General features: G+C 39.4%; 2 gene segments (V, D, J or C); both read right to left on the bottom strand.

The window, feature by feature from the left end:
• Positions 1-326: 326 nt before the first annotated feature.
• On the bottom strand, positions 327-845 carry LOC116904399. The segment is given in 2 exon segments: positions 327-652; positions 765-845. Coding segments are annotated over 2 exon segments (375 nt in total).
• A 20,783-nt stretch (positions 846-21,628) lies between these two features.
• On the bottom strand, positions 21,629-22,217 carry LOC116904400. The segment is given in 2 exon segments: positions 21,629-22,053; positions 22,169-22,217. Coding segments are annotated over 2 exon segments (474 nt in total).
• Between the last annotated feature and the right edge of the window lie 2,787 nt (positions 22,218-25,004).

Below are 25,004 nucleotides of genomic sequence, written 5' to 3' on the forward strand. Positions count from 1 at the left end.
AAACTGGGAAAGGAGGTAACATTTGAAATGTAAATATATAAAATATTCAATAAAAACATTCAGTATCCTGTCATCTAGAGTTGCAGAATATGCAACTCATTTGTATATCCATTTTAATTAAAAATAACTGTAGAAAAAAATCAAAGAAATCAACAAAGAACTGCTGGGGTATATCTATATAAACTATTGTCTATTTATCATCTCTATACGAGAAGCACTGTCTTGCTTCTTGCTTATATACTTTCACATTGTGTTTATGTTAGCTTTCAACAAGCTAATTTACCACTTATTTCCTGAGCAGGGTAGATTTATAAGGAGTTTGTGTTCTAAGAAAAACCAGTAGTCAGCACTGTGGATTGACTGCTAGCACAGTAGTACACAGCTGAATCTGTTAGCTTGCTGGACTTGATCTCTATGGTACATGTTTTGTTAGTGAGGCATTCTGCTGAAATGATTTTCTCGATCATATCTGTTTTATCAAGGATGTCTGTATTCTGAAAGTAAACCAAGAATTTGAGGTCTTCTCCCGGCTTCTTGTAGTACCAATAAACATAACTATGTTCTTTTATGGGGGTGCACTGCATTCTGGCTTTCTGTTCTTTTCCTTTGACCAGATGTCTAGGACTCTGAATGACCCCAGAGTCCATGGAACCTGTGGAGGAAGGAAAGAGAAGCTCAAGGTAAGTCCAGAAGGGAGTGTATTGACAGTGATGTAAGCGAACATGCTGGAACTGGAATACAATCCACTCAAAACAGGGACTTACTTGCTGTCCAGAATAAAAAGGTCATACAGTAGAGAAGTTTGCAGTGCATGGCTGATTCATAGATAGTGATGATCAGCTGCCTTTTCTGAAGGGTTCCTTGTCACTCTTAGGCTATCTTCTCATGACATAATCATTTCCATGGAGTACACAGTTGTTAGATTCGAGAGGCAGAGACACTGTACAGGATGTGGGAGGAGATGCTGAAGATGTGAGTGAGTTTGGGCCTGCTTTTATTTTTCTCCTCCTGTGATTTACTACCTTGCTTGTTTTCAATAAAAATTTTTGTAATTCATTCATGCATTATTTATTTATGTTAATTTTCACTTAATTTGCTTTCTGTATTCCTTATAGAATATGATTCTGAATAATTCCTAGATAAGCTTTATAGCCTTTGCCACACAAACCAGCCCCACAAAGCAGCTTCTTTAGAGATTCGAATATTGAAATTTGCAAAATCATTTAGACAAATATGCAGTGTCGTTAGAGCATTAATAAAACAAATGGTGTTGACTTAAGCAGCGAGCTGAAGAGATAGATTATAGCTGAGAAGTTTGAGTCTGTAATGGTCTTAGATTTCACCACACTGTTATGTGCAGAAAATAATCTTGTCATTTATTTCTTTTCATTACAGTGGTTAACATTTATATCTAAATATTCAATTATGTCATGCAATCTCACATGCCGCTCATATGCCATATGATATTTTTATTCAGATTCATTTTGATATGAACAATTGTAGACAATCATTCCCATTCATACTTAGCCTTTCATTATACTCGTTTGCTGGACGTCATTAACCATTCTTGATATTTATATCAAAGTAGGTTTTTACTACTGCAAACAATATTTTACATGTCTTGCAAACGTGTCTGGACTATACATATGGCAAGATTTCCTCTGACTTTGGAAATAAACCCACAGCCAAATTAACTTTATACGACATAACAAAATGACAAAAATCATTCTACCAGTACTTTATGAGTGTGTTTAATGAGCACCACCCATGACTAAAACTGATGTTTAGTATTTCTCTAATTTTTTCTGTTAAACTAAAATTGTGACTCATGGTAAAATATAATTTAATTTATATTTGCGTCTGACAAAGAGATCAAATATCTTCTACAATCATAGGGTACTTGTATATCCTAGAAATGGTACTTTGCATTAAACTTAAATAGTTTTTGGCTGATTAGCTACTTTTACTCATGGTATTTTTGTATCTCCTGGGTATTAATCCTTTTTGGCTATCTTGCTATTCTTTATTTATTTATCATTTGTATTTATACTCTCCTTGAAATAATTTTTGTTACATTTTTTAATTCATTAGAATCTACTTCTTCGAATATTCACATGCTGTATTATTTACAAGTGATTTTCCAAATTCAACCTCCTGATTATCTACCAAGGCACTTAACATTTTGAATTTACATTTACATTTACATTTAATTTACATTTAAGCATTTGTGATTTATTTTGTTTTATGCCCACAAAGAAAGGTTTAAATTCATCATTTTTTGTGGGGCAAACCACTTATTCTAGATTAATTCATATTATACTATAATACCCACTACACTGTCTGCAGTGACATTTCTATCATATATTAAATCCACCTATAAATTCCTATTGTGTTACTTGCCTATTATTTTCATATGTTATCTGTTGAAAATAATTTTAAAAGTACAGGGCAAATTACTTTACATTATGGTTTTTCAGTATTACCTATATGACTGTATCCACTTAAATATTGTTTTTTTCCAGTGTTTACGAAAAAGAAGTTCCTTTTGCGATTGCACTTAGTGTTGTTCTGAATACTTAAGGGGTGTTGTGGAGAGTGGACAGTCTCACTATTGGGCTCATTTATTTGTGACAACAGTGTATATTTTCATTTATTTCAGACTTCTGAAATGTGTTCCTCTGAAGTCTACATAATTCCCTGTATTAAAGTCTTTCTTATCTTATCTTCTAGTGTATTTGTTTCCAGCAGTTTTGAACCTTATACTGTTACTATTTTAAATACTTTCTTATTTTGAAATTTTGATATAGTTATATCATTTCCTTACACTTTCTTTTATCCCTACATACTTTCCCATATACCCCTCCTTGCCTCTGTTTTTAATTGCTGTGTATTTCTAAGTTGTCTCTAATTGTACATGTTTATGAAATGTTTCACTTTGAACTGTTTGTTATTGTGCACTAGGAATTTTGTGTGTATAAATTAAACAGATCCTTTATGGTTGTGTTGTATCCAGTAAACCTATTGAGGTTAGCTGTTAGTGGTGTAATGTTTCTCTGGGTATTTTATTTTATTTTTTACATCTCTAAATTTTATCTCCTTTTTCATGGTCACCTTTCTCCTTGTTCCACTAACTGCATAATCAGCACAATGTTTAGTAAAAGGGTTGGTTTGTCTTGATGGGTTATTTAATTATTGAACAATTATTGATCATATATCACTAGAACAATTAATTTCAAGTTTTGCATCCTGGTAAATGTTCTGAGGATTGCAAGATCTAATATTTTATTCAACTAACTCAAATATCTCTCAGATATCTCAACTTACTCTTTTTATCTATGTCACCTGGAACATCCAAGCAATCTGATAAATCTTTCCAAGTGAGGCTTTGTGTCAACTCTGTAAACCAAGCCACACAAAATAGTTTACAGAAAATCCTACACCACCCCCTAGTGTTCGGAAGGGCGAATTCATCTGTGTCTGGTTATTTTATTGGCCTTTTGTGAGAGGACGGTATGCACACAAAGACCTTATGCACAATCATTTTCCTATACTATACTAAATAACACAAATATATGCCTCTCCTACTAACCATTTTCTGGTTCTTCATGAGTACACTGGAATGGTTTCAGCACATCCCTAGGATCTGAGCTCCGTAAATCCAGATCTTCTTCCCATGATCCCCTGATTCATCTGGCTGCAATAGTCATTTCCAAACCTCCTGTATATTGTGACCCATGCCTAATCAATTCCAAAGATTTAGGCCCATGTCCTAAACATTTTTAAAACCCCTCATTTTCTCGTATTTTGAATAATACTATCACCATCTGAGTCAGCTTCATTACTATTCCCCTTCTAGTCATTAATTATGACAATTTCTTTCTTGAACAGTTTTTCAAAGCTCTTACATCTTTCTTAAAGTTCTTTTAGCTTACATTATCTATCCCCACTCCCACTTAATATATTTGGATCATAGTAATGTGAACAATCCGGTAACAGTCTTTACACATTTTCCTTATGATTTTTCTTAAAAGAAAAATAACCAGAGCAATTCACTTGGGCATGAATAACATGTACAATAAAATCACTTCAGGTATCTCAGGGTCACTTGTAAGAACTTAGTTACATCCATTTTGTTAAAAACAGGATAATTTTAACTACAGTGTACATTACTGATAAATATGTGAACTACTCATGGATATTTGGAATTGGTATTAGTCAAACAAAATAGAATGCTGGGGTGGTATCTGCGGTTAGAAACTGTGAGTAGCTAATCAAATGACGGCACCTGAGCTCAGTGTGCTATAGCAATTGAGTGACAGTTCCATAAACTAGTGCCAGAGAGTGTTTCTGTGTGGCATTGGATGTCAATGTCAGTTAACCTCATCTGCATCAGCAAGGTGTTGTGACGGAATGGAGCCTCAGAATAAGGCTCTGTTACTCCTATCCCAGGGAACTGCTCTGGTTAGTTATTGTGAACTTGACATAATTATAGTTCCTAAGAAGAAAGCTCAACTGAGGAATTGCCTCCAGCAGAGGTGGAGGTGGACACATGTGTAGGACATTTTAATACAGACATTGGAAGGTGGTGCTATTCGTGGGCAAGTAGTCCTGAATTGTTTAAGAAAACAAATGAAGCAAGCCAGTAGGCGTCATTTCTTCCTGGTTTCTGTTTTAGTCTCTGCCTTTAGGCTCCTGTATGAGTTCTTTTCTTGACTTCCTTCAAAGATGGACTCTGTGTCTGCCAAATAAGCCATCTCTTCCCGAAGTTGGTTTTGGTCAGTATTTTAGCACAGCATAGGACAGCAAATCAGGACAGAAATGAAGGTCCTGAAGCACATGGTAGCTCTTGAAATTCCCCATCTCTATTACAAGGTAGCCCAGTGTTTCCTCTCTCTCTGTCTCTCTGTCTCTCTCTGTCTCTCTGTCTCTGTCTCTGTCTCTGTCTCTGTCTCTCTCTCTCTCTCTCTCTCTGTGTGTGTGTGTATGTATGTGTATACATATTTGTGTTTTCTAGAGGGTACTTTAGAGTATAACTCCAAATTGAACTTTGTTTTAAATACAACATACCCAAAAAAAAGAACTAAAGTATGAACTATTGCTTAGCCCCTGGCAGTGGGCACAGAGAAATCTTGGTAGTGGTGGTGTTCTTTTTTTTTATTATTATTTTTATTATTAACTTGAGTATTTCTTATTTACATTTCGAGAGTTATACCCTTTCCCGGTTTCTGGGCCAACATCCCCCAACCCTCCCCTCCCCTTCTTTATGGGTGTTCCTCCCATTCTCCCCCCATTGCCACCCTTCCCCCAACAATCACGTTCACTGGGGTTCAGTCTTAGCAGGACCAAGGGCTTCCTCTTCCACTGATGATCTTACTAGGATATTCATTGCTACCTATGAGGTCAGAGTCCAGGTCAGTCCATGTATAGTCTTTAGGTAGTGGCTTAGTCCTGGAAGCTCTGGTTGCTTGGCATTGTTGTACATATGGGGTCTCAAGCCCCTTCAAGCTCTTCCAGTTCTTTCTCTGATTCCTTCAACAGGGGTCCCGTTCTCAGTTCAGTGGTTTGCTGCTGGCATTCGCCTCTGTATTTGCTGTATTCTGGCTGTGTCTCTCAGGATCGATCTACATCCGGCTCCTGTTGGTCTGCACTTCTTTGCTTCATCCATCTTGTCTAATTGGGTGGCTGTATATGTATGGGCCACATGTGGGGCAGGCTCTGAATGGGTGTTCCTTCTGTCTCTGTTTTAATCTTTGCCTCTCTATTCCCTGCCAAGGGTATTCTTGTTCCCCTTTTAAAGAAGGAGTGAAGCCTTCACATTTTGATCATCCGTCTTGAGTTTCATTTGTTCTAGGCATCTAGGGTAATTCAAGCATTTGGGCTAATAGCCACTTATCAGTGAGTGCATACCATGTATGTCTTTCTGTGATTGGGTTAGCTCACTCAGGATGATAGTTTCCAGTTCAACCATTTGCCTCGAATTTCATAAAGTCGTTGTTTTTGATAGCTGAGTAATATTCCATTGTGTAGATGTACCACATTTTCTGTATCCATTCCTCTGTTGAAGGGCATCTGGGTTCTTTCCAGCTTCTGGCTATTATAAATAAGGCTACGATGAACATAGTGGAGCACGGTTTTTTTTTTATCGTTGGGGCATCTTTTGGGTATATGCCCAAGAGAGGTATAGCTGGATCCTCAGGCAGTTCAATGTCCAATTTTCTGAGGAACCTCCAGACTGATTTCCAGAATGGTTGTACCAGTCTGCAACCCACCAACAATGGAGGAGTGTTCCTCTTTCTCCACATCCTCGCCAGCATTTGCTGTCACCTGAGTTTTTGATCTTAGCCATTCTCACTGGTGTGAGGTGAAATCTCAGGGTTGTTTTGATTTGCATTTCCCTGATGACTAAAGATGTTGAACATTTCTTTAGGTGTTTCTCAGCCATTCGGCATTCCTCAGCTGTGAATTCTTTGTTTAGCTCTGAACCCCATTTTTTAATAGGGTTATTTGTCTCCCTGCGGTCTAACTTTTTGAGTTCTTTGTATATTTTGGATATAAGGCCTCTATCTGTTGTAGGATTGGTAAAGATCTTTTCCCAATCTGTTGGTTGCCGTTTTGTCCTAACCACAGTGTCCTTTGCCTTACAGAAGCTTTGTAGTTTTATGAGATCCCATTTGTTGATTCTTGATCTTAGAGCATAAGCCATTGGTGTTTTGTTCAGGAAATTTTCTCCAGTGCCCATGTGTTCCAGATGCTTCCCTAGTTTTTCTTCTATTAGTTTGAGTGTGTCTGGTTTGATGTGGAGGTCCTTGATCCACTTGGACTTAAGCTTTGTACAGGGTGATAAGCATGGATCGATCTGCATTCTTCTACATGTTGACCTCCAGTTGAACCAGCACCATTTGCTGAAAATGCTATCTTTTTTCCATTGGATGGTTTTGGCTCCTTTGTCAAAAATCAAGTGCCCATAGGTGTGTGGGTTCATTTCTGGGTCTTCAATTCTATTCCATTGGTCTATCTGTCTGTCTCTGTACCAATACCATGCAGTTTTAATCACTATTGCTCTGTAATACTGCTTGAGTTCAGGGATAGTGATTCCCCTGAAGTCCTTTTTTTTGTTGAGGATAGTTTTAGCTATCCTGGGTTTTTTTGTTATTCCAGATGAATTTGCAAATTGTTCTGTCTAACTCTTTGAAGAATTGGATTGGTATTTTGATGGGGATTGCATTGAATCTGTAGATCGCTTTTGGTAAAATGGCCATTTTTACTATATTAATCCTGCCAATCCATGAGCATGGGAGATCTTTCCATCTTCTGAGGTCTTCTTCAATTTCTTTCTTCAGAGTCTTGAAGTTCTTGTTGTACAAATCTTTTACTTGCTTGGTTAAAGTCACACCGAGGTACTTTATATTATTTGGGTCTATTATGAAGGGTGTCGCTTCCCTAATTTCTTTCTCGGCTTGTTTCTCTTTTTGTGTAGAGGAAGGCTACTGATTTATTTGAGTTAATTTTATACCCAGCCACTTTGCTGAAGTTGTTTATCAGCTTTAGTAGTTCAGTGGTGTTCTTATTTCAGAGCATATGTCAGTCTTTTGTTCATCCTAGCTCAATGCCTGGTTTGGTGGCCAAAGCTGTCTTATGCCTAGGACTCCTAAAGATCAAATCAAATCAAATTCAGGTGGTGCAGCGCAGGAAAAGGAAAACAGACGGAGACCTGAGAACTGATATTCTACCTGTAGAACCGTCCTCCAGTGCATGGAACAGGCAGGCTATAGACACCCACTTGCTGCCTTGCCACACAGCATAGATTGAGGATGTCATCTGGAGGCCCATGAGCCTCATACCCAACCTGCAGCAGGAACCAGGACAATATGCAAGTATGTGGTCTCCAAATGGGAAAGAAAGAGAAGTTGATCAACTTGAGCATTATGAAGAGAGATGGGACTGGAGATGTGTGCTTGGAAAGAAGCAGCCTGTTGTGAGTGGACAGTAGTCTTATACCTGGGGCCATGATGAAGTCCCTGCCTTAGCTGCCTCTTTAAGCCATGTCTGGGTCCATGGTTATGCAGGCCCAGGAGTCAGTATTGATGTCATTTTACCACCAGAGAATATGGGGATTCCATGGTTGGAGCAGCTACAAGGGGTCACCCACCCAGATGTCCAGGGTGTGTGCTTAGCTGGCCTCGCCTCTCATTGGATGAGGTGATTTGGAGAACAGACCCAATTCCTCACCAGTGGCAGCACTCAGGATAAGTGAGCCCTGTGCCTCTACCAGACAGCAAACTTGAGCTGCCTTGGGGTGAGGGTATGGGTGAGCCAGCCCTAAGGTCAATAGTGTGGGAAAACTAACCCCACTTCTCATCTACCACAGAATGGTACCAGTGTAGCTCTTCACCACCTCTGGTCATGAGTTCGGAAAAGCTCTCTCTGCTTCTCATCAGCACAACACTTGAAAAGCCGGCTCTTCACCTTGCCTGGACAGCACAGCAAAGCTAACCCTGATGGTGGGAGTGCAGGTTAACAGCCCCGAGGGTGAGAGCTGTCCCTGCCCTTGTCTACTCTTAGGTGATGTTGGTTGCAAGGGAGTCTCCTCATCCCTAGCCATTTGCTGCTGTCAGGAGAACTGGCTCTGAGGTTATGAAAGTTGGTGCTCTGATTGACTGTGACCCTCACTGGGTGCAACACTCAGAAGAGAAAGCGCTGCAACTAACTGTCTGGGCAATGCAATAGATCTGCCCTGGTAGAAGGGGGACATGAGAGCTGGCTCAGAGGAAGGGAGCCTGGGAGAGCTGGCCGCACCACTCATCTGGCATGGGATGGTGAAGAGACAGGGTGATGCCCTCCTCCTTTCCCCCTGCTACCTGCAGCAGTAGCAAGAGATATCCCTAGGGTCATGAGAAGGGGAGAGCTAGCCCTGCCCCCTCACTCGCTGTAGCACTTGGGAGAGTGGACACCTCTCCTAGGCAACACAATGGAGCTGATCCTGATGGTGAAGGCATAGGATAGCCAGCCAGGAGGGCATGAGAGCAGGAGAGTTGACCCTGCCTTCTGAAGATGGTGGCGTTGCATGGCCTACCCGGAGCAGTGCTGGAGAGCTTGCCCTGATAGTGGAGATAAGAGAAACCCTGCATTCTGATAAGTTTAGCGGCTATTCATGCCCAGATCCAGGGCTCTGAGTAGGCCCACCCCAAAATATATATTATCTGCAAAGAGTTGAGATACATGAAGGCATCAGTCCTGCTGATCCAGGGCTGTAGAATCTGCATGACACAGGGCAGCAACAGGATGATCCAAGGAGTCTTGGGGAGGATAAAATATTGATGGTGTCACAGAAGCTAGAGATCTTGGTCCAGAGCAACAATTCATTGCAACAAACATTTGGAAGCAAAGACTGGTGAACCAAAAGAATGCACTGAGGGACATATTGTGGCAGTGTTTTTAATGTGTTATTGCTGTTGTTTGTGTGTGGTTTATTTTTCTGGGAGGTCACAAGGGAAAGGGGGGGATATGATCAAATAGGGTGATAAATGAGACTGGGTTTCATGATGTGAAACTCACAAAGAATCAATAAAAATTTAAAATACATTCACTCGTTAATGGAACACATTATTATGATAGTTTCTATGAGTCTCTTTCAGAAAATTCAAGAACACACAATTAAATTGTATTATATGCAACAGTATTACCATATCTCCCACAAGCAGTCCCCCACAAACGGTGTCTCCAATAGCCTGTTGGAGTCGATGGCAGGATTGAACATAGTGGCTCTCTGTAGTGATAGACTTAAATATCCTTCAGCTCATTGTGTGGAAGGGAAATAAATGACTCCAGGCAATAGCCCTGTTACCATGTTCTCACCATATTTCAAACACATTATCTAATGATCCATGTCACTGGTGATGTGTGTAGTGTAATATTGAGAATTACTACACTAGTTCTTTTCTCTAGGCAGAAGCAACTGGAAGAATAGAAGCAGAAGCAACTGAGTTCTTAGTTTTAGACTTAATATGCATGATACAAATATGACTGAAGCAGCAGGAGCACAACACAGTCACTGTGTAAATGTCACATGGCTCCATTTTCATTGCAGAATTTTCCTCTTCACATGAATTGAAAAGCCATCAGACATTATTGGTTTGAACACTGAATTCTTAGAGAAATTAATCCAGACACAAATCAGTATGACTAGTGATAGATAACAAAACAACAACAAAAAGGACAAGAATGTAGTTTGGCACATATTTAATAAGACAGAAACTAACAAATATACCTAAGCGATCAATCTTTGTGCCTTGGTTGGGGGAAAAACTTGTAATGTTTTCCCACAGTACACGTCCCACAGTACATGACACACGCTTGGTAGTACCTAAACCATGTGCAATTTGGCCTTACATTATTTATGGATTGTTCTCTATTCCAATCAGCTATTTTGAAATGTAATCTGTACAAATGTATCACTGAACAGTTCTCATCCATATTAGTTACTCTTCTCCTATTGTGTGACAGAAACCCTGACAAAGCAACTTAAGCAAAGAAAGGTTTATCTTGGTTCACGTTGCCTAACATCTGAAAACAGGTGATAATCTTTGGCTTTTGGTCAGTGTTTGAACAGGTAAGAATTAGGGAACTCCTAAGATGGACTAAGTTGGTTTTACATTGTGAGATAAACATGAGATTTTGTGATTCAAGGGTGGAATGTTATGGTTTAATGCGACATGTTTGGATATCAAGATGACAAGGACAGATAATTTTCATTATTTCTGGATTGAGAACCATTGCGGATACATATGCCTGGGAGTGTCCTGGCAGTTTGCTGGAAGGTTTGGTAAGGAAAGGTAACCTACCTCTAACATAAACGGCACCACGACGTGAACTGACATCATTCAACTGGATATAAGATGAGACAGTTATCTGGACATTAGCATTTACCATCCCTCCTGACAGGAGACTGGAATGCTACTATCTTGTGTAAACTCTTGTCTACATTTTTTCACAGACAGGACAGATTATATTCTGCCATCATAAGTGGAAATAAGACTTTTATCTTTTAAGTTACCTCTGTCAGGTTTTGGCTACAGCGATGACAAAAGTAGCTGGCACTCCATTCTATTTTGTTAAGTCTCACTTTGGGTAAGATTGAGGAATATATATAACAGCATTCCATCCTGCAGGATGCTCCTTAAAGATTGTAAATAGCTTCAGAAGTTCTTGAAACTGACCAGATTCTCTGTCACCTTCCCTACCAGAGTAAGCAATAAAAGCTGAGAGTTCTCTCAGATGGAAAACAGCTGAGTTACAAAGAAGACTCTCAAAAGAGAAAAGCTACAGAGAAGACCAGACTGGAAGAAGCAGAAAGTAGCCAGGCTGCTTACAAGATCGAGAGCAGAATCGTTCAGAAAGGACACTCTCCAACCTGTTTAGCTGCCTGCAGGCTGTCCAGTGTGCTCCGGGTTTCCCAGGTGGGCTTTGGTATGAAGCTGTCTGAGTAATTTCTGCTCCTATAAGTATCCCCTTACCTAGCGTCCTGTAAATAACCCTACTAAAACTCACTGGCTCACCAGTGGTATCTGTACTTCATTCTCTCATGGACCCTCTAGATGGAGTGAGTAGACTTGTGTTATCTATTTCCCCAGGAAAAGTTTTGTCATACATCAATGTACTACTAGCTAGAATAATTTGGGAATGAGAGCCTCTTGATGAAGGGCCTAGATCAGATTGGTCTGCTGACCTGGCTGTGACTTATATTATCTGATTTTCTTATCAGAATGTTTTCCACATCCTGAATGTGGAAGGCATCATTTCAGAGTCTCTCCCCTCCTCTGCTCCTCCCATTTCTTCCCTCTCTCTTGCTCTCTTTCACTTCCTCTTTCACTTACACCCAGATGTCTTAACCAGAGGAGCTGTGGTTTTTATTCCCTTACACCTATTACAGTTTCTGTGTGGTGAGGAAGGAAATCTGTTGCAAAGGTTCTTGCTGAAGTGTCTTGTTCTTGCCCAGCGCTGTGTCCCTAGCACCACAGAAATATAAGCCTCTGTCATCAGGATGTGCATTTAAAATTGTCATAGATGAAAAGGATAAATTTGGATGACTGATGGAAAACTTGTGTTCGGTAAAATTTTTTTCATATTTGATTGCAGAGTTCACAGTAGAAAGTGCTATCAGGTCAAAGGTCTCTTGAGGCAATTGACGATACCAGGCTACAGAAGTTGCCTGAACACCCTCAGTATGACACTCCATCCTCACGGAAGTTCTACTCTTACAGATGGTCCTTCTGGGATATTGATAGACGAGAGCTCCAAGCCCACAGCCTGACAAAACAGAAGTTAAAGACTTCAGAACCCTGGAAGCAGATTAAGCCTGAATCAAAGATGATCCCAGAAAATTTGGGTTTACTCTATTTTTCTTTAAGCTCCTGGAAAATCTTCATTGTTCTTATGCAATCATCTTCTGAGAAGCTCCATAATCACAGTCCTCTACTTTCTGTAGATGGTATCATTTATTACACCTTAAGTGTACCAGATGTGTCTTCTTATCTGATCAGCACAAATCATCCACAGAGAATCTTCACTATTTCACTCAGTTTAACACATACACGTACATAGACACACAGACACTCTCTCTCTCTCTCTCTCTCTCTCTCTCTCTCTCTCTCTCTCTCTCTCTCTCTCAACAAGCTTCAAGGTATAACAAGGCTCATACCAGGCCCCAGAAGTAGCAGAAGCAGCAACATCTTCAATGTTGACTTCACACCACCTTCTCTTAAGAGAGGCCTGACCAAGTCCTTTCCCCAGCTCTAAGAAAAGGGATGCTTGACAAGTTAATCCTGAGAATGCTCTAGTCTGCCCCTGGTGGTAATCCTTGCCAGTGATAACAGAATACATCAATCCTCCTGATGATTAAAGAAACATACATGCCTCAAGAAGCCACTTCTAAATGCAGAAAACACTCTGTCTGCACCACTGAAATGATTAAGTGTGTTTCTTAAATGGAAATGTCGTGTGCTTGAGTGGTAAAAGCACTAGAATCAGTCCTTTGCGTCTATTGGCATATCCTCAAAATACTCACACCAAGTCTTTCATGGATCATGGTTAATCACTAGAACTGCAGGTTGACATTGTCATGTGTTCCTACAATGCCCACGCCAGTGCCTCCGTTGGAAGTTCAGGATTTCTTCACAATGTTAATGAGGACACTTTTCCATTTTCTAAACACATCACCATTATAGCAGGAAAATATAATGTAATATTCTCTTAATACTGAAGGACATAATTGTCACAATATTTATTTATGATCTATGTTTTTATGTAAACAGGGTATTGATAATTTATTTATAAATATTTTACTATAATGGAGGTCATACTAATTGCTGGCCAATCAGTGGTTTATGGTACTTAAGAAATTTTGTTTTGTATGTGATGGGTGAATATTGGAGGTGAGGGATGGATAAGTATTAAAAACACAGAGAAATGGCCATGAGCTGGAGGGTTTTCTGTTAGGTTGCCTTTCCTAAAGCACTCTGCTCTCACCTGCATATCAATCTCCAGGCTGAGCTTTCATTATATTTGAACATCTGCTTTCCTGGGGCTGAAGTACACTAGGAAGGTATAGTTAAGGACTGACCTGTCAGATATTTGTTTGTGTTTATGGAAATAGATTTTATTATTATAAACATAATTAGTCCCACATTTGCAATAATGTGGCAGTTGAAGAGTGGTTTCTCCTACTGTGGCTATATTCCTTTTCCTGTCTGCTCTGGGTCTCATCAGTGTGGGGCTATTACATGGAAACAACTCATTTTCTACAACAGACAAGGACAGCCTGTTTAAGTTGCCTTTTGGGTAGAAGTGGCTGAAAGCCTTCAGATTCAGAAGAAGAATATCTTCCTCTTTCTTTGGAATAAAAATTGCTATCAAAAGCAGGAACTAGGTTTCTGGGAAGTTCTCTCTTGATTCAGTTCTTGGCCAGAGTTGTTTACGGGGGTAGGGGCGGCAGGTTTTAAGTAAAAATGTTTGCTATCATTTTACTGAATGTCACTATTCAGTCTGAAGCCATGACAAACAAGGTCCAAAGTGCTAGGCTGTGATTGTAACTCAGATGTAAAACATTGGTCAAGTTCAATACCAAGCAAGGATAGAGTTAAAATTTATCAGTGAATTCCAAATTGCTCAGGGTTTTCTCTGTTCAATATACAGCTCTCCATACTAACCACCACTCACACTTATCTATAGGGACCTGCAGCCCACATCCAGATGCTTTTCTGAGAACTCTGGGGCAGTCGAAACTCATAGCCAGCAACCTCGCATATCCCTCCACCTTCACCACACTCAGAAGGATTTTAACTCATTGTTTGCTTTTGTGTTTTGTTTCTGTTTTAATCTAATTTTACCTCCACTTGTATCAGACCTGATTTATATAATCAATTATCTTTTCCCAAATACTGACAGTTTTTCCTCTTCTGGTTAGATATTATTTAAGACTGGGTTAATATTTGTGTTTTCACTAATGCTGCTGTACAATTCTGAATTAGCCATGGGCCAAACCATGTATTTTGTCAATAATCAAAGTATGCTGTAATTCCTTATTTTTCTTAGAATATCTCCGTGTTATTGTCTTTGTCTATTTTTTTGTTATTTGAGAGATTTAATATCTTAATACTTGTGAGAATCAGTGATAAAGAGTCAGAGTTAAAGTCCAGGAATCACTGGATTGAAGAATAAATAACAAAAATCTCCTTGGTATTATGGTCTGATAGTCCCTGATGGGACACTACATCTTTGCTCAAAATACGTTTGCCATCAGTATTAAAGGCAAGCAGCACAGCACTATGTTTAAAAGGGAAGAGGCAAAGCACGGTGAACTTTCTGCCCTGAGTCGGTTTATACAGAAAATCTCTAAAGCGGAAATACTGACTACAGTGCATTTATCCAGGAAAGTGATTCTAAACACTATCAAAAAGATAATACTTCTAACCATTAAAGTCAAACAGACCTAAAATTCTGATCATCCAGTGAATTAAGAACTAAGAAGGGAATAAAAGTGCTATTGTAAAGTTTATATATACTCCAGGAGAAACATAAAAATAAGATTAATTTCAGGCTTTGTTACTGTGATAAAAATTTTTATGGTTAACTATCAAAAAATAGAACAGAAATGTATTTTTAGAAGGGAAAATAAAATAAGATAAACTTACTTAAAAGAAGTCAGAAAATAAGGGAAAAAGAAAACACGCAAAAATAAATATGTAAAAATTGAAAATAAATCCCATTATATTAGTCATTATGTATTATAGCATTCTAATGAATTAAAATGCAATAGTTTGAACACTCTAGTTGAATAAAACGTGAGACTAAAATGACACTACGTAATGCTTATGAAATATTCTCCTAAAGAGAATATTTCTAAGAACACACTAATCAAAAAAAATACAGATGAGAACACCCACAAGGTGCTACCTTATTCTAATAAGAATTGTTATGATCAAAAGCTGTGCATAAAGTGCTGTTGAGATGGCTTGGTGGTTGGACGCACTGGCTATGCCTCCACAAAACCCTCGTTGAATCTTGGCGCTAACATGGAACTTCTCAGCTCTCTGCAGTTCCCAATCCAGGGGATTCCACACCACCTTCTGGCCTCCATAAGCACTGCATACATATGGTGCATAGACATAAGATACAGGCAAAATAATTTTTAAAAATATTTATGATATATGTTGGAGCACCTTTTGGGTGTATGCTCAGGAGTGGTATAGCTGGGTCCTCCACTATGTTCATCGCAGCCTTATTTATAACAGCCAGAAGCTGGAAAGAACCCAGATGTCCTTCAACAGAGGAATGGATACATATGAAATTCTTAGGCAAATGGATGGAATTGGAAAATATCATCCTGAGTGAGGTAACCCAGTCACAAAAGAACACACATGGCATGAACTCACTGATAAGTGGCTATTAGCCAAAAACTTGGAATAGCTAAGAAAAAAAATGCATAGATCATATGAAGCTCAAGAAGAAGGAAGACCAAAATGTGGATGCTTCATTCCTTCTTAGAAGGGAGAACAAAATATTCACAGGAGCAAATACAGGCACAAAGAGTAGAGCATGAACTGAAGGAAAGGTCATCCAGAGACTGCCCTACCTGGGGATCCATCCTATATGAAGCCACCAAAGCCAGCCTCTATTGCTGATGCCAAGAAGTACTTGCTGACAAAAGATAGATATGTGTGTCTCCTGAGAGTCTCTGCCAGAGCCCTACTGATACAGATGAGGATGACCACAGCTAACCATTGGACTGAACAAGGGGACCCTAATGGAGGAGTTAGAAAAAAGACTGAAGGACCTGAAGGGCTTTGCTACCCCATAGGAAGAACAGTATCAACCAACCAGACCCCATCAGCACTCCCAGGGGCTAAGCCACCAACCAATGAGTACACATGGAGGGACCCATCACTCCAGCCATCACACATGTAGCATTGGATGGCACTGAACAGCATTAATAGGAGGGAAAGCCCTTGGCCCTGTGAAGGCTCATTTCCCAAAGTAGGGGAATGCCAGGGCGTTGAAGAGGGAGTGGGAGCATCCTCATAGAAGCAGGGGGAGAAGGCATGGGAGAGGGAGGAAAGGGATAACATTTAAAATGCAATTACATACAATATTCAAGAAAAATAAATTAAAAACTATTTATGAGATAGGTGTGGAGAAGAACAAACCTTGTTGCACTCTATTATGTGGGATATAAGTTGATAGAGTCATTCCAAAGAGTATGGAATTTCCTCCAAAACTTAAAAATAGAATTGCATATGGCCCAGCAATCCTCCAAAGGCAATGAGATAAGTATGTCAGTGACAGCTGTACTTATGCACATTTACTGTGGTATCATTAACAAGAGCCTCTAAAGGGAAGCAGGCTAAATTATATGGTAATAAGTATTCAAATGCAATGTTATTAATCCATAAGATGGTATTATGTTACTGCAACAGTGCAGTGGAAACGGGTAGTTTTACTGTGTGAGATAAACCAAATACACAAAATGTAAATACTTTGTGACCTCAGTCATATGTAGAATTAAATGGTTCGCCACACAGAACCGTAGTAAAGGATCCCACTTACAACAGGCTGAGGAAAAAAGATTTTAGATTGAAGTGAGAAGTTCTTGGTGTCCTACTGTCCATATGGACAATATTTTTAAAAGCTGTAAAAATATTTTGAATGTTTTCACCATAAGCAATGATGAATGTTTGAGTATTTGAGGATCTATGTATGTTAAATCTTATTAAATTATCACTATTTTATGTGTGTGTGTGTGTGTGTTGAAACAACACACAGAATCCCATTAAGATATATAATTTTTACATTTTAGGTACATGAAAATAGATTTTACTTAAAAATAATAAAGACAGTGAAGGTAAATAAAACAAATTATTAAATAAGCATTATATTTAAAGAAAATAGGAATAATAGAAGTTTGCAAAGTAATAACAAATGTTCAAATAATTGTGACATCTAGCCTTTAAACATGCGACTGACCAAAGTTTCTTTTCAGCACTCACATTCATATCAAAGTTCTCCTCTTGAAAATCACATGTGTATGAATTCTTTGAGAATGAGAAACTCATAAATTTACATGATACATTTAGTTCATAGCCACCCCTTACTACTTCCCTTAACTCTTCCATGTCCACCTCAGATCTACTTCTACTCCTCACCCCTTTCAATTTTGTGTCCTCTTTTCTTTAATCTCTTAATAACCCATCAAATTTAATTTGCACTGACCAAATATATATGATATGAAGTCATTTACTAAAACATGGTGAAGCCACTATACAATCAGTAATGATGCTCACTAATCTCTCCCCATTCCAAGCTATGATTTTGATTCACATCCTCTTGTACGACTCTCACCTAAGCAGCCAGAGCTGATGTGAGTTTGTGAGTGCTGGGTACTCTCATGTCCAGAAGACCTTGTGTCTGTTTGGTACTGCACAAACTCTGGCTCTCATAACTTTTCTGCCCCATTTTCCAAGATAGTCCCTGAGTCTTATGACCTTCAGAGCTTTCTTATGAGGTATAGAATGCAAATCACAGACCACATAACTTAGATGATAAACAAAGCTCAACCAAATCAATACATTCAAGTAGCCACCACCTATATCAAGATATAAAATATTTTTAGAGTTCCAAAGCTTTGGTATTGCTTATAAGACAAACAAATGATATAAACAAAGGAAATCATGGTTCAGACATCATTAGAATGCATTTATTTGCTTATAATCTTTTCTTCCATATCACCTATCTTATTTCCAATCATGTAGGATTGTTAAGTGAATCTTGTTACCAAGTGTAACTCAATCCACTTACACAGTCCATTGTTGATGGCTACTTGTGTATTCTTCAAGTTTAGGGCCTTTATGAGTACAAAGTACTACTTTATTATGTTAGACTACGAAAGCCCATTGTATCTCAGGTTACTGCTCTGGTCTGTCTTTTTATTGCTATTCTCCACTTCTTTTGTGAATGGGAGTATTTATTATGTACCACTGTACAGCAAATGTTTGTGAATGGGCATCTTTCTTCTATGCCACTATACAACAGATATGTGTGTCACTTGTTTTGGTTTGGTTTGAGAGTGGTGCACGAGTAAAAGAATGCCTAGAATCTTAAAGGCATTAAATTTTGGCTCTTTGAATAGTGTTACAGAATAGTTACAGAAGTTTCACTTAATCTCTTTTGCATTATAAGAAAAATATTAACCTATTAAAGCCAAAAGTGTTGCATTGTAATTTAAATGTCAAATGTACCCTAGAGTAGACTCGTGTTTAAACACTTGATAGCCTCCTGGTAGTTCTACTTGGGAAGATTATGAAACCTTTGGAAGTGCAGCCAAGCTAGTAGAAGTTAAGTTGAGCAAGCATCGAAGACAATAGGTTTGTAGTTCTTGCTTAAGCCCTTTACTTGCTGTTTGGTGCTGTAAGGAAAGGTGATCCTATAACCTCTACTTCTACAGACCAATATTCTCCATCTGTCAGACCTTTCCACCTTAACAGAATTGCACATGAAACCTATGTAAACTCCTCTGGCTTGTAATCAAAATTTTTGAATGGAAATGTCCCTCTTCCTGGCTTTGTTAAATAGGTGGTTTGTTGGTGGCATGCCAGGTTTAGAGTTTAAGCCAGGCAAGTGTCACCTTCCCTTCCTGCTACCTGGCTGTTCCAGATGTAGAAATTCAGTAACTGCAATGTGTTACCATTTGAATAGCAAAAAATGGGTCCCTGTCTATAGCCTAACAGAAATGGGAGGAGTTATAGTTGAGAGGAAAACCAAAAGCTAAAACCCAGTATTGAGGAATGTAATGTAGAAGAATGGATCCATGCTTATCACCCTGTACAAGGCTTAAGTCCAAGTGGGATCAAGGACTGTGGCTTTGTTGGGCAGGAAAATTTCCTGTGGCTTATGCTAAGATCAAGAATCAACAAAATGGATCTCAGGTAGGGACTTTGACAAAACGGGGTTTTGGGAGGATAGAGGCCTTATATCCAAAAATATACAAAGAACTCAGGCCCAAATAAATTCTATTAAAATGTCCTAAACAAAAATTCATAGCTGAGGAATGCCGAATGGCTGAGAAACACCTAAAGAAATGTTCAACAGATAAGGGAAATGCAAATCAAAAACAACCCTGAGATTTCTCACACCAGTGAGAAATGGCTAAGATCTCTCAGCACCATGTCTGCCTGCATTCTGAAATCAGTCTGGAGGTTCCTAAAATTGACATTGAAACCGCCTGATATCAGCTATACCCCCCTCTTGATATACCCAAAAGATGCCCCAACATATAAAAAAGACACGTGCCCATTATAGCAGCCATTTATAATAGCACCAGATGCCCTTCAAAGAGAATGGATACTTTCATCTACACACTTATAAAGTTTATGAAATTCATAGGCAAATGGTCATCCTGTCTAACTTCACAGAAAAAACACACATGGCAATACTGAAAGTGGCCCCAAAAATTACCCTAGCTGCAACAGGAACACATGAAACCACATCCAAAATTGAAATTTTGGGGAACAAGAATTTTTAGAGAGGCAAGATGAGACTTTCAGCCTGGGCCACCCAATTAGACAAGATGGATGAAGCAAAGGAAAACACAGCCAGAATACAGCAAATACAGAGGTGAATGCCAGCAAAACCACTGAAAGCACCCCCCTTGAAGGAATCAGAGAAAGGATTGAAGAGCTTGAGGAGATTGAACAAAATGCAATGGACTATAAAGATCACATGGACTTGTATCATAGGTAGCAATGAATATCCTGGGCAAGAAGGGGAAGCCTTGGTCCCATAAGACTGAACCCCAGTGAACATGATTGTCCAGAATGGGGAGGATGGGGAGGGGAACACCTAAGGGGGAGGGGAGGGTAGGATGTTGGCCTGAACTGGGAAAGGAATGAAATTCTCAAGTTAATAAAAAAAAATTAAAAAAAAAAAAAGAATGTATAAGATCAAGGTTGTATACTCTGGGAAGATACTCCCGAAATCCCAGATTAAGGTAGCTGGTGTGACTATATTACAAATCTCTGAATTAACTAATCCTGAGATTAAAAGACACAGCAGAAACTTTGACATTACTTAGTACTCAACGTTTTTAAAAGCCCATTTCAATAAGCAATCATAGTTGTATGCTGTGCATAACAGAGACTGTTGCATATTTTGAGAAAGAGAACTATGTGATCATATAAATATTTATAATCAAACATAGTCCTAAAATTTAACATTAATTTTCTAATCCAACTTGAAGATGATAGCAAATAAAGGAAGAACACTTACATCAAGGTCATTGCCAACCACCTGTCTGTTCAGCAGTGACTCAGAAATTCCTCTCCAGTACAAATCGCTTTCATAAGTGCTAGACATAGATTTACATATTCCTCCTACACAGAAGCCAAATGAAGGCCCCACTTATATATGTGTATATTGTTCAGTAACACATTTTGTTCTTCCAAATGCCCTCCTCACATCTGGAGCAGTGTGGACCTGTCCACTGTCCTTTTTGACTTGATCTCATCACTTCTTTCATACACCATACTGCCTGTTTTCACTCTTGTCTGTTTGCAATGTTTTTCTCTTAATCACAGAACTTAATTCTTCCCAATCCCTTCTAGATATTATAAGACCAAATGGGCTGCAGGAGTTCCTGCACTCCAATTACTTTAAGTAAAACACACATATAAGAATATGACTCAGTTCTTCTCTCTCTCTCTCTCTCTCTGTGTGTGTGTGTGTGTGTGTCAGTGTGTGTGTGTCTCTGTGTGTGTCTGTGTCTGAGTCTATGTCTCTGTCTGTCTGTGTCTGTGTCTGTGTCTGTGTCTCTTGTCTCTCCACTTTCCCCTCTCCCTCCTCTGGAATTGTATTGGTTTTTAAGAGAAGGTTTAAATTTTTCTTTCTAGTGTTCAGTAAACAATTTAAAGCTGTATGTAAAAAAACAAAATCAATCCCTGTCTTCTCTTTTCTCTTTCTGACTCCTTCTCTCATGTATATTTAATAGATATATATTTGTGTATTATGAATATGTATGCAATTTTAAAAAGCTAATTAATGAATGGATTTTACCCCATTCCATAAAATGTACAGAAGGCAGTAGCTACTTTGCTTTAGGTCCTGGCTGAGTGAGAGGACAGTGGTTAGGGGAGGACCTAAGAGCCACCTGGTGGGGGAAGCAGGACTTGGGCGCATTTATGCATGAACAGGGGGTAGCTGTTCTCCACTGTGCTATGCTGCTGGCACAGAGATAAACAGCCATCTGCCTCTTCTGGGCAGATTTCACAGTGAGAGAAAAAGATGCCTTCTCCTCTCGAGAGGCATCGTAGCCTTCAGATAGGTCGCCTTTTTGAAGATCGCCTTCAGTTATTGAGTAGTAGATCAGTCTCAGTCCTTTCCCTGGATCTTGTCGGTACCAGAACATTGAATCATGATTGAAATCCTGTTCACATTTCAAGGTCAGCTCTTGCCCTTCATGACCAATCAGGAACTTGGGTTTCTGAGTAATGGCACCACCATGTGTGGTTCCTGGAAAAGAGAAAGAGAGTCTGGAAATAGGCAGGGGGGAGCTTGACACTGCTACCCAGGGAATGGGGGTTAAGATGTGCACTTTGGGACAGGAAACCAGAGAGCCCAGACTCACCTACTGCAAGGAGACAAAGAGCTACCAAGCAGAGAACCTGCTTGCTCATAGCGTGCAGGGTTTTTCTTCAACTCTGAGCATCAGTTAGAAGAGAAACAAGGAGAGCTTCTTTGCAGGGGGCTCCACCTGGCTAAATATAAGGACTAGAGTGGGAGGAAGATTCTTGAGATGTTCAAAATGAGCTTCTTAGTGTGGCGGAAGGGGAGGCACACTAGACAGCAAGCCACTGGCTCCAGGCATCCGCACCAGTTCTGAGAGGAGGGGCTGTCTTACTCAGATCAGCCGTGTCTGGTTTGCATCTCTGAGATTTTTATTATTTTGACTACCTTCAGTGGATTATTACCTTTGTTTATAAATGGCTGTAGCCTTAGCCTTCAATGCCTTTAGCTCTCCCAGGGTATATGCAGGGTATCTCTGGTGGGAGTGTAGGACAGTGTGACCCAGAAGCCAGGCCCATCTGACCACCAGCACTGTCCTGAACCCATCTCATTTCCATACTCCCTTTGCGCTACCCTTCAGCCTCTTTTCCTTGGTTGGTTTTACCTTTTTTTTTTTTTTTTTCATCTTTTTTAACTTGGGTATTTCTTATTTACTTTTCTGGTGTTCTTCCCTTTCCCGGTTTCCAGGCCAACATCCCCTTAGTCCTCCCCCACCCCTTCTCTATGGGTGTTCCCCTCCCCTCCTTCCCCCCATTGCCGCCCTCCCCGCAACAATCACGTTCACTGGGGGTTCTGTCTTGGCAGGACCAAGGGCTTCCCCTTCCACTGGTGCTCTTACTAGGCTATTCATTGCTACCTATGAGGTTGGAGTCCAGGGTCAGTCCATGTATAGCCTTTAGGTAGTGGCTTAGTCCCTGGAAGCTCTGGTTGGTTGGCATTGTTGTTCATATGGGGTCTCGAGCTCCTTCAAGCTCTTTCAGTCCTTTCTCTGATTCCTTCAAAGGGGGTCCCATTCCCAGTTCATTGGTTTAATGATGGCATTCGCCTATGTATTTGCTGTATTCTGGCTGTGTCTCTCAGGTGAGATCTACATCCGGTTCCTGTCAGCCTGCACTTCTTTGCTTCACCCATCTTATCTACTTTGTGGCTGTATATGTATGGGCCGCATGTGGGGCAGGCTCTGAATGGGTGTTCCTTCTGTCTCTGTTTTAATCTTTGCCTCCCTATTTCCTCCCAAGGGTATTCTTGTTCCCCTTTTAAAGAAGGAGTAAAGCATTCGCATTTTGATCATCCGTCTTGAGTTTCATGTGTTCTGTGCATCTAGGGCAATTCAAGCATTTGGGCTAATATCCACTTATCAATGAGTGCATACCATGTGTGTTTTCCTGTGATTGGGTTACCCCACTCAGGATGATATTTTCTAGTTCCCTCCATTTGCCCATGAATTTCATAAAGTCATTGTTTTTGATAGCTGAGTAGTATTCCATTGTGTATATGTACCACATTATCTGTATCCATTCCTCTGTTGAAGAGCATCTGTGTTCTTTCCAGCTTCTGGCTATTATAAATAAGGCTGCGATGAACATAGTGGAGCACGTTTCTTTGTTATATGTTGGGGCATCTTTTGGTTTTACCTCTCTAAGCCCTTTCCAGCCCCACATGCATTTTGTTGTCTCTCTCAAATGCCTTTTACTAAATTTTCGTTTGCACTGGTTCTTCCTTCCACATATATTTACTTATTTAGATGTTTTTTCTTTCATTTCTTTCTTGAGTTTCTTCAGTCAATTTCTTCTTTCGTTTCTTTTGGTTTTGATGCTCTTCTTCACTTTTATTAATAGGCCCCTCTCTTGCCTACTTGTGTTATTGAAACACTCTTTAAAAGTATTTTTACCTAACTCTAAGTTTTTGTATGGAGTCTTTTGTTTGTTGTTTGTTTATTGTGAGTCCTCTTGTGCTTTGTGAAGTTTGAGTTTTCCCTATTTTTCTCTGCTTTTCCTTACGTGGTGGTCAGAAGACACTCCAGCTTTCTTGGATGGATAATTATATTTTCAATATGCTTATTATTATTATCATTGTTGTTGCTCTTATTATAATAATCATCATTATTTTAGATGCTTTGACTCTGAGTATGTTAGAAGAGAGACAAAGAAAGCAGCTTGCCAAGGGGCTCCACGTGGCTGAATATGAGGACTAGAGTAGGAGGAAGATCTTGAAATGTTCAAAATAAGCTTTGAATACCTAGAAGCAATACTATTGGAAAAGTGTCCTTTTAAGTCACAAGCTTTGGGCTGGCATGCTAACTCAGCTGGTAAAAACACGATCTGGGCGAGTTTGATTCTGAGTTCAATCCTAGTTCCTAGGAGTGAACCAACACCACAAGTGTCCACTTGATATGTGTATACACAGACATGATATATACATACACATATATACAATGATAATAATAAAATCAAAATATAACCTAAATAAACCACATGCCTTGTGCTGTAAATAGAAGATTTTTACATCTTCTTTCACTACACCTGTTTCTCTTGGGGCATCAGAGGGTATGTTCTTCAAGTATTGTTTCTAGCCACCATTTCTTTTCTGTCTTATGGGAAGTTTTTCTGCTTTGCTCTTTATTTTCTTTCCTACTTCTTTCTTTCTTTCTTCCTTTCTTTCTTCCTTTCTTTCTTTCTTTCCAAGATGGGTGAGGCAAAACCAGAACCACCTAAAGTTTTTCTTTTTCTTTTTGAGAAAAATCAAGATGTATAAAACATGCAGAGTAGCCATAATTTATCTTCCTGGCTGACAATGCTGGACTTGTCACTTGACCAATCTCCTGAAATGATTCTGTACTTGTTTGTTTAACAAAGTGTTTCATACAAGCAGAGAGGAAAAACTCCTGGTGCCTAATA

The sequence above is a fragment of the Rattus rattus genome, chromosome 6, assembly GCF_011064425.1.
Source record: "Rattus rattus isolate New Zealand chromosome 6, Rrattus_CSIRO_v1, whole genome shotgun sequence".
NCBI classification, from domain to species: Eukaryota; Metazoa; Chordata; class Mammalia; order Rodentia; family Muridae; genus Rattus; species Rattus rattus.